This window comes from Xiphophorus couchianus, chromosome 22, assembly GCF_001444195.1.
Source record: "Xiphophorus couchianus chromosome 22, X_couchianus-1.0, whole genome shotgun sequence".
NCBI classification, from domain to species: domain Eukaryota; kingdom Metazoa; phylum Chordata; class Actinopteri; order Cyprinodontiformes; family Poeciliidae; genus Xiphophorus; species Xiphophorus couchianus.
The window spans coordinates 2,538,024-2,553,804 of record NC_040249.1 but is presented as its reverse complement, the minus strand read 5'-3'; the positions used below and the strand labels follow the sequence as shown (position 1 = coordinate 2,553,804).

At 39.9% G+C, this 15,781-nt stretch overlaps 1 protein-coding gene across 5 annotated transcripts in view; it reads left to right on the top strand.

The window, feature by feature from the left end:
• The window catches only part of wdpcp (WD repeat containing planar cell polarity effector), a 94,062-nt gene that overhangs the window by 73,018 nt on the left and 5,263 nt on the right, over positions 1 to 15,781 (top strand). For 4 of the 5 annotated variants that reach the window (XM_028007731.1, XM_028007730.1, XM_028007729.1 and 1 more), the window contains 2 exons: positions 7,742 to 7,841; positions 13,769 to 13,880. In XM_028007731.1, the coding sequence (XP_027863532.1) occupies positions 7,742 to 7,841; positions 13,769 to 13,880 (212 nt within the window). Of the gene's footprint in view, positions 1 to 7,741; positions 7,842 to 13,768; positions 13,881 to 15,781 lie in introns of those variants that run through there. The other variant, XM_028007734.1, reaches the window with a different exon arrangement.

Sequence of the window (15,781 nt, the reverse complement as noted above, 5' to 3'; positions counted from 1 at the left end):
CTGTAGTTGATGACCAGGTCATTTTGGAATCAAACATTTGGGAAGACATTAAATTGCTCCCACCTCTTAACACTAAATGTATTGTATAAGGGTCTATTGTCCATTTAAATAACAAACTTAAGTTTTTGAACGTGTTAGACTAATTTGTATGACTTGCTTGACTTAGAAATTTTAGTTTTTGTCCACAAATTCACACAAAACATTCTAATGTGGTATTCTGGCAGCGCTTATTTGTTCCTGGTTGAACAGCTCTGTTTGTTTGTGTGTGAGAACTTGAAAAGAATATGTAAAAATAAGTATCTACAATGATATTTAATGGAGTGTTGTAATACCTCTAGGACATATGTTGTCCAAAGCACAACAAGCAGTAACAATTTTCACCATCACATTGAAGCAGCAGAGGGATACGTAGCTAACAAAGTGACAATCTGGTGATAAACTCTTGAGATAAAATTGAAAATGACCAAATTTCCTTCTTCATTCCTATGGCCTCTAACTGACAATGTCCTTTCAAAAGTAGTGGGAGCTTCTCCAATGTTTCTGTGACCGTGTTTTAGCGGCAACCCCAATATAGCATAGTCATGTTAGCCATGTTACGTAGTCAATGTAACATGCCAACTCAGGAACTACCTTCTTTCATACATTCATACAACCCACTGTGTTAAGCATACGGTTCTAAACTTCATATGTGGGGTCATAATTAGATCTTAAATTTACCTCACAGATAAAATTCTATGCTAAAAGTAGAAAGTTAGCACTTCTTACACTTTAGGCTAGCCAGAAAAATTTGTTTGATATAGCAAAATCTTTCCTTCCCCATACTAACAGTCAACAGAGCAATGCTTGTTTTGTGTCAAACCATGAACTTCTGAGTGCTTTTGAGAAGTCCTCATCCTGCACACAATTTATACATTTCAGACATTGAGTAAAAGTAATGTATACCTTCTGTTTTTGACTCTTTCACCTTCTTTTTAAACGTCTTGAGCAGATTTAGGAAGCCTGCATGAACCCCTTTGTGAATGGCCACAATGGGAATCTGCTCATATCTGGTTCACTGATTTCAACAGATACCGGCCGATGATCGTCATCCCAGATCTGTAACAAAGCTAATGCTCATTCACAGCAAACTGTTTCAAGCACCTTTTTTTTTTTTAGCCTCAGTGACCAAGAGAGCAGCAGCTCATTGTCTGCAAAGAGTGAAAAAGAGTCAAGAAAGAAAAAGGACAAGGGGGCACATTGACATTTCACCCCTCGCCCTGTCCTTCGGTCTAATTAGGTTGTGTTGTTGCTTTAACCTGCTGCTTGGCTGATTGGGCCGAGGCGGAGGGGGTTAATGAGGGCAACCCCCCCCGCACTCACCAAACTCTTTGTAACTTACTAACTTGCCCGCAGAACTCAATAACGCGCCGTCGACTTGATAGAATGAACTTGCAGATAACATGGAAGCCATCACCTCCTCCAGAAATGCTCAGCATGACCCCCTCCTCCCCACCATGACACGACCCTCCATTGTTTCCCAGCTAACAATAGAGGTCCTTCACAGCCCCCTACTCCGCAAAAAGAAAAATAGAAAGCTTTTGTTAAAATGAAACACTTACTGCTGGATTAAATTGAGGGGGAGGAAGAATTGGTGGGGAGGTTACTGATTGGTTGGCTCGTTTTTTTTTTTGGTGCTCTTCTGTAACTCCCTAATTAGCCTTTGATAATGAGTTGATAATGTAACCAATTAGGTCATTCGTCAGCCAAATCGAGCCCACGACACCTCCCTCCCTTTTTTTTTTTTTCTGCGCCTCCTAAATAGGACTTGGTGGAGCTTGCTAATTAAATCAAATTTTTTTGTGATAGCTGAATTGAACGCCAGCTCGTCTGTTTCCGAATGAGGCCTCGTACAGTATCGCTGAGTGTCCTCCTATCTATCGTCGCTGGCAACACAGAGGGAAGACGAAGGGGCGCAGATGTCGCTTCTGCGTCTTTGGCAATAAACTCACAGTTGTCTCTCGCGTGATTAATTAGCCCTTTTAAAACTCTCGACGCCTCTCTAACACAAGACTTTGGGGTGTTATTTGTGTCGTGAGACAAGTGTGAAACTAATTATGTTGATTTCTTGAGATGTTAGCATATTTCCGCCTGCGTGTGGCTGCCAGTATTGTTGGCAAATGCTGACGCTTTAACAAAACCTAAAATAAAACTGCTAACTGCTTTAATTTGAGTCTGTGAGACTGATTGTTAATAAAGTATTTTTGGTGTTGCCAAAGATAAAGAAGGACAGATAATTTGAAAGCACCCAGATAAATATATATAAAATATATATATATTGTTTTGGTTCATGCAATGAGTGTACCTCTGAAGTAAATCAACAGGATCGGCTGCCAGGTCCTCAGAAGGCTTTGCCCAGACTGCTCATTTACTAATCCCTGAAATTTTCAAATTTCACACTTTTATAAATGATCTGTTGCTCACAGATGTATGACAGTTTTACAAACTTATCAAAGGAGTAAACTTTTCAAATGACTATTTCCTGGAGCCTTCCTGAGAATTTCTTCTTTACTTGGAAAATACCAAATATAGTATCAGAAAACATATTTAACAATTATAATTTAAACAAATACAGGTAATCAATATGTTAAATTTGAAACATAAAATGCTGATTTGACTTGAGACGGATCATAATTCATGTGGTGGTTGGAAGAAATTTTATATTCAGTGTCCAGCTTTCAGTGGCTTGCAAATTTCTGTCTACGTTTTTGTTTACAGTTTCTCTTTTTTTTTCACTTCACGACTGCAAACCACAGTATTTAGGAATTTTATGTCTGTAAAAGGGAAACTTTGATTTGTTTTCAACCCTCCTCTGTGAATACTTTGTTGATCGACCTTTCATTGACACTGACGTTAGAATACAGCTGCAAAACGGCTCAAGCTCAGTCAGATCGGACGTGAACGTCGATTTTCAAATCTTATCGCAAATTCTTATTGAATTTAGGACTAGACTTTGACTAGTCCACTCTAACAAATGAATGTGTTCTGGTTTAAATAATTCTGCTCAGCTACGGCCTTATGTGTTGGGTTGTTGTCCTGGTGGAAGGTAAAACTCTGCCTGTCTCAAGCGTCTTTTTCAGCACCTCACACTTTCTCATTCGTGCTTGTCGTGCATTTAGCCTCGTCCATCTTCCAGTCAACTGAGCAAAAGAAAGAATCCCCACAGCATCATACTGCCACCATCATGTCTTATTGAGGCATTTTTGACATTGTTTCTGTGAAATAAAATCTGTCTAGAGAAGTTAAGGACAAATGATAACTTGTTGAGCTTTACAACAAGATGTATTCATTATCAATGTTAAAGATGCACATTTTTATTTTTGATGTAATTTTACACTGTTTTAAACTGATCTGATTTGAGTGGTAATTTAATAGCTAGGCAAACAACTGTTATCTTACAGTGCTCTAAAGCGAATGGATATTTTCAGAAGGTATTGTAAGACCATTAATTAATATAAGTATGTTTTTCAGTAGAAAATTATTAACAGAAATATTTTTGATACTTTTAATCATAATTCTATTCAATACAACTGGATGTTTTTGGGTCTATGTAAAATCGTAAATATTTTAATACTGTAAGCCAGAAATATTAAGACTAAGCAATAAAGCTATAGATCTTTAGATTTAATGGCTTTATTAAAACTACCTTCGTTTGTTAGATTGGCATTACCTCGCACTTCATTCACTGCATTTATTTCCCCCACAACAGACGCATGTTCCCGTCCTTCCCCGTTTATGTAGTGCGACAGGAGCCCGCCCCGGTCAGGTCAGACTCCATACAAACATGAGTCGGTCTCTTAATGTGCTGGAAAAAAAAATGTTGCTCTGTGCCAGTTAACCTAATCCCTGATTTATTTGCAGGAAACCCAAATATCAGTCAGTATCGGGTTCTTAGCGTCCGCCACTGCTCTCCCCTCCCCTGTGCTCCCTTTAAAAAAAAAAACAGCCCAGTAAAACGCCCCTCTTTATCAGCGCAGTTAGCTGGCTCGCCGCAACCCCTAAAGCTCTTATATAAATAAGATTAGTGTTGCGTTTGAGCGTTGGGGAATAAGAGGTGTAATATCTGATGGTTTTATATCCAGTATTATTGTTATCCCCTCTTAGTCTGGCTGATACTACTCTCTCTTTCTCATTTTGCGTTTGTTCACTCACTGATTCCTTCTCTGGGTCTCTTTCTACACATTCAGACAGTATTATGAGGGGCTAAGCTGGAATAAAGCGCCTCAGCATCAAATGTTCATATTGTTCTGATCTGTCTGTCACAACGCCTCATCCTCTCGTATTTTTTACTATTTATCTTTTATTTTTCCTGCCTTCCTCTCTCTTCTTCCATGTTCCGCCTCCTTGGTTCTGTCATCCGCTGCTCTGTTTGTTATCAATTAAGCACCTCGGTCATATCTAATTGTGGGGCCGTGTCCTCATTTGTAAGGGCCGAATCTGTCACCTCAGTCCTGGGAGCCGATTTAGGCCCCTTTGAGGCCATTTTGTTGTCGTCCATTTTCACATTTCCAACTAACTCTCCTCCACAGAGGGCAGGCACCACACTATAATTACCCAATCTGTTCCTATTCACACTCCTCAATTTCAGCACCTCACCCTCTCTCATTCTCCTTTGCTCTCCCACTCTCTTTTGGGAACCGGCACCCCCCTCGTCTTTTTTTTTTTCTCATTGGAAATGGTGTGGGTGAGGGGGTGGGCTACAAAAGCCGGGTTACAATATGAGGGTATTAAGTCTGGGTGCTGGCTCAGCTGGGGGCTGGCTTTAGCCAGCTGAGGGTTATCCATGACGAGCCCTGAGTCACAGTGCTGATGTCCTGTGATGTTGCTGAAGCGGAAGACTTTGCTTAACGCGCTGTACACTTTGATGGGCCCTCAGTCCCTGCATTCTGCCTGGGGAAACCCTGCGGGCCTCAGGAGCCACTTGTTGGGTTTCCGGATGAGCATTTTCTACACTATAGATCCAGACATAGTAACATTCTTGCGGTGCATATATTCAGTTACTGATAAAATATGTTTGTTTGGTTTTTTATCAGTAATATAAGAGATTTTAACTGGGGCTGAAACAAGTAATTTGATTAATCGCAATGAATCGATTATTGACAAATTATGTAATGAAAGAACTCATTTATTAATCGATTAATTGTTTACTGTACTACTTTAAATTTAAGATTTTTTTTAAAATGTAAATATCTTCAACTCAAAACTCCTAAAGTTTCATATAGTTTCACCTCTACCTGGTTCAAGTTCTGTGAGAAACAAAAAATCTCCTATTAAACAACCTTTTGCTAACCAATTATTGATCAAATTGTAAAAGTTGGATGAAATGTGGCATGACCGTTCAGTCTGCTGATATTTTTAAAACTATCTGGTACTTATCCAAATTAGTACCACATATGGAGGTGGTTCAAATCTGATTTTGTGAGGTGAAGCGGGGTTAAAAGATTGGAGTAGGACTGTTCAGACTGTCATGAAAAACTCAGATATGGATCACATATAGGCAAAAAAATCAGATGCGAATCATATACGGCTTCTATGTGAACTTGGCTTGTTGACAGTATCTATAAGCCAGACTTGCCAGAAAAACAGCTTTTCTATGCTACTGCAGCTTTAACTGGAGCTTCTTGCATCGGTCCAAATGACCAAACTTTTCAGAAATAATTTTGAAACAACCTCATGTCCAGTGTTAACATATGGTGGAGGTTCTGTGATACTGTTTACTGTATTCATGGCTTTTTAGGCTCCATTGAGTAGTACTAAATGTAAGTAATATCGATTATAATTGTTGCCTTCAGTCCTAGTCAGTCACAGTAACTGATTGACTAGTAAATCATTTTTGTCTTTGAGGATTTAAACTTGTTTCTTTAAATCTCATTTTGCTCCTATGGCTCAAGAGAGAAAATGCTAGAAATACAAGATTAACATGTTCAACTGTTGATATGCCATTGATAGCCTGTTGCTTCCCTGTAAACTTTCCTGTAATCTTTTCATATGGTGTTGATTAATATTTCTCCAAGCTTTCTGATTATCATTCAATCCTGTCATGTTTTGTTTTTTTACTATTCGGCTTCCGTTTCACTCACTTTTGTATTCATGTAGCTCTTACCTATGAGTCATTAAGACATAAAAAAGGCTCCTAAACCGAACAGATGTAACCAATATTTTATCTGCACATGCAATCCTCAAGGACTTTTTACTAGCAGCCTCCAACAATCTAATTATTTACTCAAAATACTGCAAATGCTTTGAAAAATACAAAAGACAGCACAGTTTGACAAAACAAAAAATTCCACCTTAAGGGTTTTTTTAAAACTTGATGGTTAAGTTTTGGGTGTTTTCTTCTTTTTCTTTTCCTTTTAATGACCCGACTTTCATATCCTGTTCACCTGCTGCAGATAGTTTTTCTTTGATCCAACATTTATCACTTTTTCCTTTTGACCTCTTTCCTCGTTTTTTTTTTTTAAGCAAACACTTTACAATAAATAAATAGATATGCAATAAATATCTGGAAAGCGGGTCGTGGCAGATGGACGTTAAGTCTAAACCTGGTCTTGTTTCAGGATAGTTCCTGTTAAAAGGGAGTTTTTTCTCTCCACTGTCGCTGTTGCTCAGGAGGATGTGTTGCTGCAAAATCAGACGTAAGGCAATGAGAATAAGCTTTATCACAAAACGATCAACCGAATTTGATAATCATCATGTTTACAATCGAACTGGATCTAAATCTGAATGTTTGATTGTGTTGATATTAAGTGGACAGATTTCATATAAAAAATGTTCAACTCGTACTGGACATGTTTGTCTTGAGAATCTGGTGTAAATTTGTTGGAGTTGGTGTGATGAATAATTAAAATTGAATTAAATTGAATGACAAAGCATTACTCTGTATATTCTCTAGTGACGGCTGTTTTAAAGATTCAAAATGTCTTCCTATTTACCTTGTAAGACCAGATAATTAATGCAGAAATGTGCCCAAAACTGATTATTGTATTACTTAAGCCTGCAAGTTGAAACTCGGAGCCACAATATTCAGAGCATATCAACAATTTTTATAGCAAAAATAATGTTCCTCAGCAATATATCAATGATTATTATCTTGTATTATTATTATGGTTTAGGACATATTTGGGCAGAAGATGGTTTACGTCTTAACCGAGCAGCAGAAGTCAGATGCTCAGGGGTTAATAATGAATGTATTGCCATATTATCTCTTTTTATGAGCATTTGAGGCTCAAGCAGAGATACAGAGGATACATGCTGTTTCCAATATTGTGACTGGCTGATATAATAATATGCTCGGCTGGATGTGTTTCCGTGTAAAAGGAGAATATGAGAAGGTGAACAGTCCCTCTCCCACTTTTGAAATGTGCCAGATAACATCCAGTCCTGTTTAAAAACCAGAGACAAGTGTGTGTGTGTGTGTGTATGTGTGTGTGCAGTTTGGGGCGCAGGCAGCAAGAAAGCTGATTTCAAAGTTTTTTTTTTCTTTCTTTTTTTTGGAGGAAGCGGCATTTCATTTGAACTGGTGCCGTTTCTGATGTCGGACTTCAAACGGCTCCTTTTTTTTCTGCTTCTCATTTCATCTGTTTCTTCCTCCTCCTGCCAAAATACCGCGACCACCCCTCTATTAAAAAAAAACTATTGTCATCTGAGCCCAGATTCATTTTAGATTAACGTTCACGTTTCTTTCTTTCCCGCATTACCTTCAAAGGACCTCCATTATGTCGCCGGTGATAAGGGCGAGGTGGTGCTCGCGGACGTGGCCAAGAGGAAAGCTAATGAAATCGAAGCCCGGGCCATCGCAGGCGACGGTAAGAAAAATAATCACTTGTCCAAGCCCAAATAAAGAAAATGCAGCCCATTATTCCTCCTTACATGTCGATAACCTCGGCGGCTCAGCTCCAGTGACGCACCTGAGATATTTTCTCAGGCTCAAACCTTCCTTTAAAAACATAGAAAAGAATCAAATCAGATCAAGTTTGACTGAGAGATGTGGAACGAAACACGGACAACAGGTTGACTTGCCTTCCCTTTTCGTTTTCTCACACCTTTAGCCAGCCTGATAAAATCCAGCCCCCTTACGCTTTGCTTCGTACAGAGGCTCTGGCCTCTTGGCTATCGAGAAATGATCGCTTCCTAGACTCTGTTGAAGTTTTAAATTCTACCCAATTGCTAATGTTTAGCCGTAACTTATGTAATGTGGCAGTTTGATGCTATGAAGCTTAAACAACAATCCCCCACTGCAAAGGGAGAAGTGCAATATCCAAACAAGATGGCTATTAGTGTTAATTCAATATTTGGAAGCATTTCCAACAAGATCTGAACGGCTTCTTTCACTTCCTCTGCTGCCTTTTCTAGAACTACAGCCAGTCTACAATTAGTCATGTTCACGACTTCTCCATCTGTTCGCTGATTGGATCGGTTGAAAATATACCGGAGAAATCCACTTCAATGAGAGAAAGCCCAAAAGAGGAGCTGAAGGGAGATTATAACTGAGCAGAACTGCGTAGGTCAAGCTAACTTTTAGTAAAAACTATCATAGTTTAAAATCTAGATAAAGACTCTACGTTCAGACGTAAAATGAAAGGTATTCTGGGTAGCCCAGCATGGTAGAAAAACTCGACCAATGCCCAGGTTTCCTTTTTTTTCCAGTCTATGCTGCTGGCCTTTAACAAACATTCCCAAAAGCACATTCCAGAGGGGATCAAGCAGAGTTCCTGATTACAAACCCATTCTCACAACCACAACCACACACACGCACCCCCCCCACACACACACACACACGCACGTGCACACGCACGCCCACACTCAAGCACGCACACGCTCGGTCCACACAGAGGCTACAAGGGCCGACGGCTAGGCAGAAAAACATTCACATTTGTGAAGGGAACTAGATGAACATGTCGGATGAGTCCTTCATTGATGCTTAAAAGCGCAGTAGAAAGGCTGCGCGGGCATGTTTGTGTGTTCACTGATGAGGTATTTAACTCCACTGTATAAGGTCAAACCCCCGAGGCTGACCGTCTCGTCTGCGTGGCTGGGAATGAAAATGAGCATTTGTGTAACTCTGAGGCCTGTTTGCATCTATTTTCCCTTTTTCTTTTTTATTCCTAATGTGATGCTTAACACGCACCTCCCCCCCCCCTCCTTCGTAAGCTCCCTTAATTATGTCCTCGATGATTTACCTCAATCACCTGCAGCATGTCCTATCCTTGGACAGCAGCTCTGTGTAGAAGTGAGGAAGGGACACAGGTGAGAGGCTAGGAAAAGGAAGATCTGATGTCTCTCTCTCTCTCTCTCTCTCTCTCTCTCTCTCTCTCTCTCTCTCTCTCTCTCTCTCTCTCTCTCTCTCTCTCTCTCTCTCTCTCTCTCTCTCTCTCTCTCTCTCTCTCTCTCTCTCTCTCTCTCTCTCTCTCTCTCTCTCTCTCTCTCTCTCTCTCTCAAGTTCGACATCAGAAACGGCACCAGTTACATTATATATATATATATAATGTAAATGTTTAAATATAACAAAGGTTTTTAGGTCTTAAATGATTCTTGAATTCATGGTCAATCTTGGAAATAATCATTTGTTAAATTTTTTAAAAAACATAATTTTACTCGTTATGGAATGATAAACTAAGCTTTTTCAGAAGTAGCTGTTAAAATGATTTGCCTATTCACTTTCCCCACTTTAATATTTGCAAGTTATATACGCCTGTGTTTTTTGTCTTTCGTAAAAAAATGAAGCAATTTTCAATTTGCTTCAAACTTGGGATGCATTTTTATACACAAACTGTAGGAACCAACAAGTTATATGGCGCATATTGTTGGAAACAAACATTGCTTCTGGGGATTTTATTGAACAAATGATGATAATTTTAATGTAAATGATATAAAAAATTGTTATTGAAAAGTTTACCTTTTTCTCTTTTTCTTCGCTGCTGCCAGATTTCTAGAGTGTCGTGTTTTATTGCAAAAAAATGATACTCTACTGTTTTATGTGCTCTGGTGTGTGAGATGTAACTAGATCTCCATTTCTCTATTAGGACTCAGCTGTCTATTAGGAGTCTCTAGTTTTGATGTATTTATTAAATCTGACCTTTTTTAGAATTTCACTTTCTGATTACCTATCAGAATTGCTGAATCAACTAATTTTAGTGATTACACTATCTATAGTAGGTATGTATACAACAGTTACATGGCAACCCCATACAAATCTAACATGACACAACACGTCGTCTATTTGTTAAAGATATAACTTAAATAGATGATAAAAGTCATATGGATTCCTGAATGTAGGCAAAGTAAAACCTTGTTAAACTACAAGTTGTGATGAAGCAGTTTGACAAAAGGGCAAGAAAAAACCTACTTTTATTGATGGCAGTTATTACACGTATTATTATACACAACCAGATTTGTCAGAAACCATCTGATTTGATGTAGATATTTCTACACAACGCGAAGCGACGCAGAAATAACATCAGAGTGCTACATCACGAGGAGGATGTCGAGCCTTTCAATCTGCACCAAACAGCACTCAACCTACACACACCTCAGCAGTGTGCGTAGTGCTTCTACGTGTGTTAGCGTGCATATTAACGGTGCTTAAAAGGCCGGCCATCAATAATGAGTGTGATGCTTCAAGCAGAGGGCTCCAGTGAACAGGTGTCTCACTTTACACACTCGTACATGCACACACATTTAGCATTTGTAGCATAATCTGTGGACAGCTGGAGGGCAGGCCAAAAGCAGAATTAGCTTTTTAAATCGATAAAAATAAGCAAATCTCAATCTGTGTGTCTTCAGGGTCTCTAAAAGAAAACAATTCTGATTTTACAGGTTTTGTTTTCTGCTAAATCTCTCTTATGAGTCATTCTAACATACTTCTTCACTAGTTTTCACCTCATAGAAAACTCTGACCAAGTTTGAAACTGAATTAGTAGTTAGAAATTGGTAACACAGAACAAGGGGCTGGTATTTACCAGCTTCACTTTGTACACAGGGTTTGGGTTCTCAGCTTTTGAGAAACGATTGCTATGAAGCTTTTCGGAAATTGCCTACGCTGCAAACAACTGTCCTTCACTGCGAAGTGAGAAGTGCTATATCCGAACAAGATGGCAACTTCATTGGTCGGTCGGTTGGTTGTCATTGTTAAAACTACAGGGGGAAATGTAATTCAAAAACAATCTCATTGTTCCCAACTTCCTCTGTTCACTGATTGGCCCGGCTGAAATTCTATCAAAGGAATCCAAGTGAATGGGAGAAAGCTCGGACTGAGCAGTGAAGGGAAATGAGAGTCAAACGGAAATGCCCAGACTAGGAGTTTGTTAAACTAGCCTGTCACCAAGATACCATGTGCATCGCATGCTGCATTGATGACAATTATCAAAGGTAACCGAGTTTTATAGGTAGAAAAAAGGATTTTAACTCCAACAAAGTAATTCCTTAATAGCTACTATCCAAAACCTTGACTCATGCTAAACATTTAACTCTCACATTTGTACTTCCACCTAACATTATAGTGATGTATATTAGTTTATCTCCTGAGATGAGGACAGATATACAGAATTCTCGTAGTTATGGACACAATAGTATAACATTTAATCTACATTCATCAATGTTGCTTTTGCACTTCAGTAGTTAGAATCGTCAGTGAAAACGCCTGATGACAACAGAGAAGTGTGAGTTAATCAATACCGTAATAATGATTCTGGATTAATCTTTCTGACCTAATTTCAACTGTAGAGTCTGTTGAAATTATCACAACAGTACCAAGCCCTGGGGTGAAACACGGAGATGGCACCATTATGCTGTGGGAGGGTTTACTTCAGCAGGTACAGGAAGAAATGTGAAAAGTTTGAGGTTTTTTAAGGCGAAAAATGTCAATACTTTGTCTGGAAACCATATATGTTGACTAACATATATATGAGGATGTTTTGACATAGCTTTATTAAACGAGTCGTATACTGGAATGTAGACAGTAATTGAGGAACACGATGATGAACAAAGTTTTCTTCAAGCAAAACAAGAACATTCACGTTTAGTTTCCTAGTTTAATTTGTCAGACTTTGTGCCGGGTTTTTTTTTTCACTTAAACATCTTAACTTGTTTTCAAAGTGTGATCTCCATAAGCATGTAGCTGCAGCGAGCCACACTTTGACTTTTAAATTTTATGCATATTTCGTCCTTTCTCGTGTGCTTCAAGCCGCCTACAAACGATGTCTTCACAATGCAGTTTGGAGGTGTGCACATTGGCTCCAGTCTTAATTCTTCATAAGATGCTTCCTACTTACATATGTCTTCATAAAAAGCATGGCTGCGGCTTAAATCAGACGAAACCTTCAAAAAAAGGAGAAGGGTGGGGGACACTTGAGCTCTGATCAATGTGGTTTTTTTTAAAGCATGTAGAAGTTGGTTGATGGGCCGAAACAGATGAACAAATGGGGATAGTTTGCATGTTAGTTGGAGCCAGAGGCAATTTTCCTCCAGGTGTCAGGTGTAGCTGCTGGTGTAGTTGGGAGCACTTACCTCGAAGAGCAACAATACAAACTGCTCATCATGTCTCACTGAAGTTTAAAAAAAAAAAACGCAATTGAGATGATTTGCATTGAAAAACACCAGAAAAAGAAAAAAAAACATGCTTCTTGTTTGGATAATTTTTTTTTAAAATTGACTCGGTACCAAATTGAGCGGTTGTTTTAAAGTGGATGCCAGCGATAGACGCCACATCTTCTGTGCGTCTCTTCTCGCATTCATGCGCGCTCATTGTGAATCTCGATCCTCTGAGATTCCCGCCGCCGCTTGTACGCACACAAGCGCACAATAGAGAACACGGATCGCAGCTTAGAAATGCTCCTTTTCATACGGGCATTGGAAATCGCTTATAGCTGTCTGGCTGATATGTGTGCTGATCTGGATTGATACGGCGCTGTGAGAGGCAGAAGGCCTTTTTCTCTTCTCTTCCATCTCTCTCTCTTTTTTATTATTATTCCTTTCGAGTGCCAAGAGAAAAAGCCAACTTGGTTTTGCAACGGTTGTGTCTCCCCCTCACAAAGGCTGATGTGACTGCAGGGCCTTTTCAGCGGGCAGAGACGAGAGCTTTATCTGGAGATCCACTTCTCCACCTCCTCTCTGCCTTTCTATCTGCTCTTTGTTGTTGCAGTGAAAGCCTGTTAGCTCCGCTGCGCGTTGAGGGAAAGACGTGGTTGTTTCTGCTCCCTTTCCCAGCTGCTTTGTTTGCACATCCTCCATGACTATTTGACTTCTTGTCTCAATTCAGAAATTTTCCCAAGTGGCAGCTCACTGTCGCGTACCATGCCTCAGTAAAGCATTTGTAGCTCTTGAACTTGTTCACATGTTACAACCACAATATGTCACATGGGAATTTATGTGAAAGCCTAAAGTAAGGCAATGCGTGATTGGGAAGTGGGATTGAAGTGAGGGCTTTAAAATATTTCTTCCACATCCTTTCTGTGTTCCCTACATCGTTTGCAGCAAACTACAAACAAGACATCATCTAAGTTCCTTCCACCAACTCGTTTCCTCTTTCCACTCAATGTAAAGACCAAATTTCTGAGGTGCAAAACTAACAGTTTTCTTCAATGTCTTCCACATTGAAGTTTGTGGTTGTAACGTGACAAGACGGGACAAGGTTCAGTTCCATGATGACACCAGTGTCCTCACTGACTCACAGTAAGCATTTAGAGAGTGACAGTTAATGGGTTAAGCTGTTCTCTGATTTCATGTTCATTGTCAGGTGTTCTTCAGAGAGGCACCAGTGCTGCTTGTGGTTCCAGCTTGAGTCACAGAGAACCAGATGGGGATCCGAAGGGGACAGGTCCCTTCTCCTCAGACAACCCTCCAACAAAGTGAGTATGAACATCTGAGTTTTATTGTCTAAATGTGTCCTGTGCGGAAATCACACATCTATCCTCTTCAGTTCGGGATTGCAGTGGCAACTCCACTTACTACCACTTGACACACTGGAAATATTTTGTTAGATACAAGAAGAATGAAGTGCAAACCTGACTATATTTCCCTATAGTGGAGGACTTGTCGATAGATGTCGGAAAGGACTGCGTGCGACACATCCAATCATCATCTAAACCTGGAAGGGATGTGGGATTGGTGGTGCTGGTGCCTCTCCCATCGGTCATTGGGTGACAGATGGGGTACACCGTGGACAGGTCGTTAGGGAAACACAAGCTGCCTTTCCATTAACCATAGAACTGCGCAAATTGAAATAAAAAAAATAAATCTGCTTAATGGAAGCACTAATTTTGAAAAAAAACTCAGGTTTTTTTATTTTAAAAAGTTTTGTGGTAGGATGAGGTGGTGTTTCAGTCGTATGAAAATAGATCAAAATCCTTTGAAAATGCTTTCCCCACACTAGCCTGTGGGGGCGCTGCACCAAGAACCACTGAAGGAAATAACATGAAAACCTCTGAAGAAGACACAGAGGGCAACTTCCTTATTCACAAAATGTAAATGAAAACGGAGTGACGTTGGATTTTAGCGTATTGTGGTATTTCTCTTTTGTCTTTGGCAATAGACCATGAGACATTTCTCTTACCAACACTAGAGTCTTGTGCTTGTTTTGGTTGTATTTACCCAGAATGCCCTGCACTACATTCTGCTCCCTGCTTTTGGAAGCAGGTCCACTTGACGTTCATATATGCATTTGAACTTCACCAGAGTTCACTTCAACTGAGCCAAGACCCATATTGATAGGCGGACCAGAGTTCATGTTTTTGGTCCCCATCAGAGTTCAATTATACATTCACACTTCCCCAAACGAACCAGACTTCCTAGACAAATGAACTGCAGTTTGATTAAAGCTTTCAGGGCTGCTGTGAATGCACTCTAAGGCTGTTTAGCAGAATAGAAGTGTATCATTTCAGTAAAAAATAACTACAAATCTTTAAGCATTTAGCTCTGCTCTTTACAAATAAAATCTCCAGACACATTTGTTCTTTTTGTTAATTTATGTCTCCTCTTAGAGAGAGCACCAGCGGCCCTTTGGCCGAGGATTGGCTTCTTCTCCCCTGTGAAACTTCAAAATGTCAAAGCCACATTGCTTCCACTTCTTAACGCTTCCAGTGATCCGAGACTTTAAAAGCCACTGGTCCAGTTCTGCATCCAGAGTTCCTACCCAAACTCTCCGTCTCTGAGTTTAAAACAAATGGAAAAAAGAACGACTTGTTGAAAAAGTAGAGACACTGATAGAAGCGTCCATGACTCCATTATTATGGGACGGTGGGGGAGGGAAGTGATGGATACTGCATCTAGCATATCAGAGTATTTATATGGGATTTGGGTGTTTTAGATAAAAAGGCGCTCTTCATCCTCACAGGCTTTCATGGCTGTTTGACTGTAACAGTGATGACTCTCTGAACCCCCACCTACCACTAAGCCTCCTCCATCCATCCCAAATCCCCTCCAATTTAAGCAATCTGGGTCCAGAGAGAGGTAAAGAGAGATGCTGCGGCCTAAGCTCTTTTTTTAAACACTAAAAGAAACAAGAGGAGGATAAAACATGTGGAAAAGAAGGTGACTTGGTGCCAGAATCTCCATCGTACCCCATCTTCCTCTACTCTGCCATTAGGCTAAGGAACCAGATTCCCAAAACCTCCCAAAAGACAATAGCCTGAGAGAGGAGCAAACAAAGCTCCTGCTTTTTTTTTTATTTCAATCACCCCCTCCTCCTTTAGAGGAAAAATTACTCAGAAGCCCCCCCACCTCCCCTTCGGTAATCTGGTCTCCAATGAAG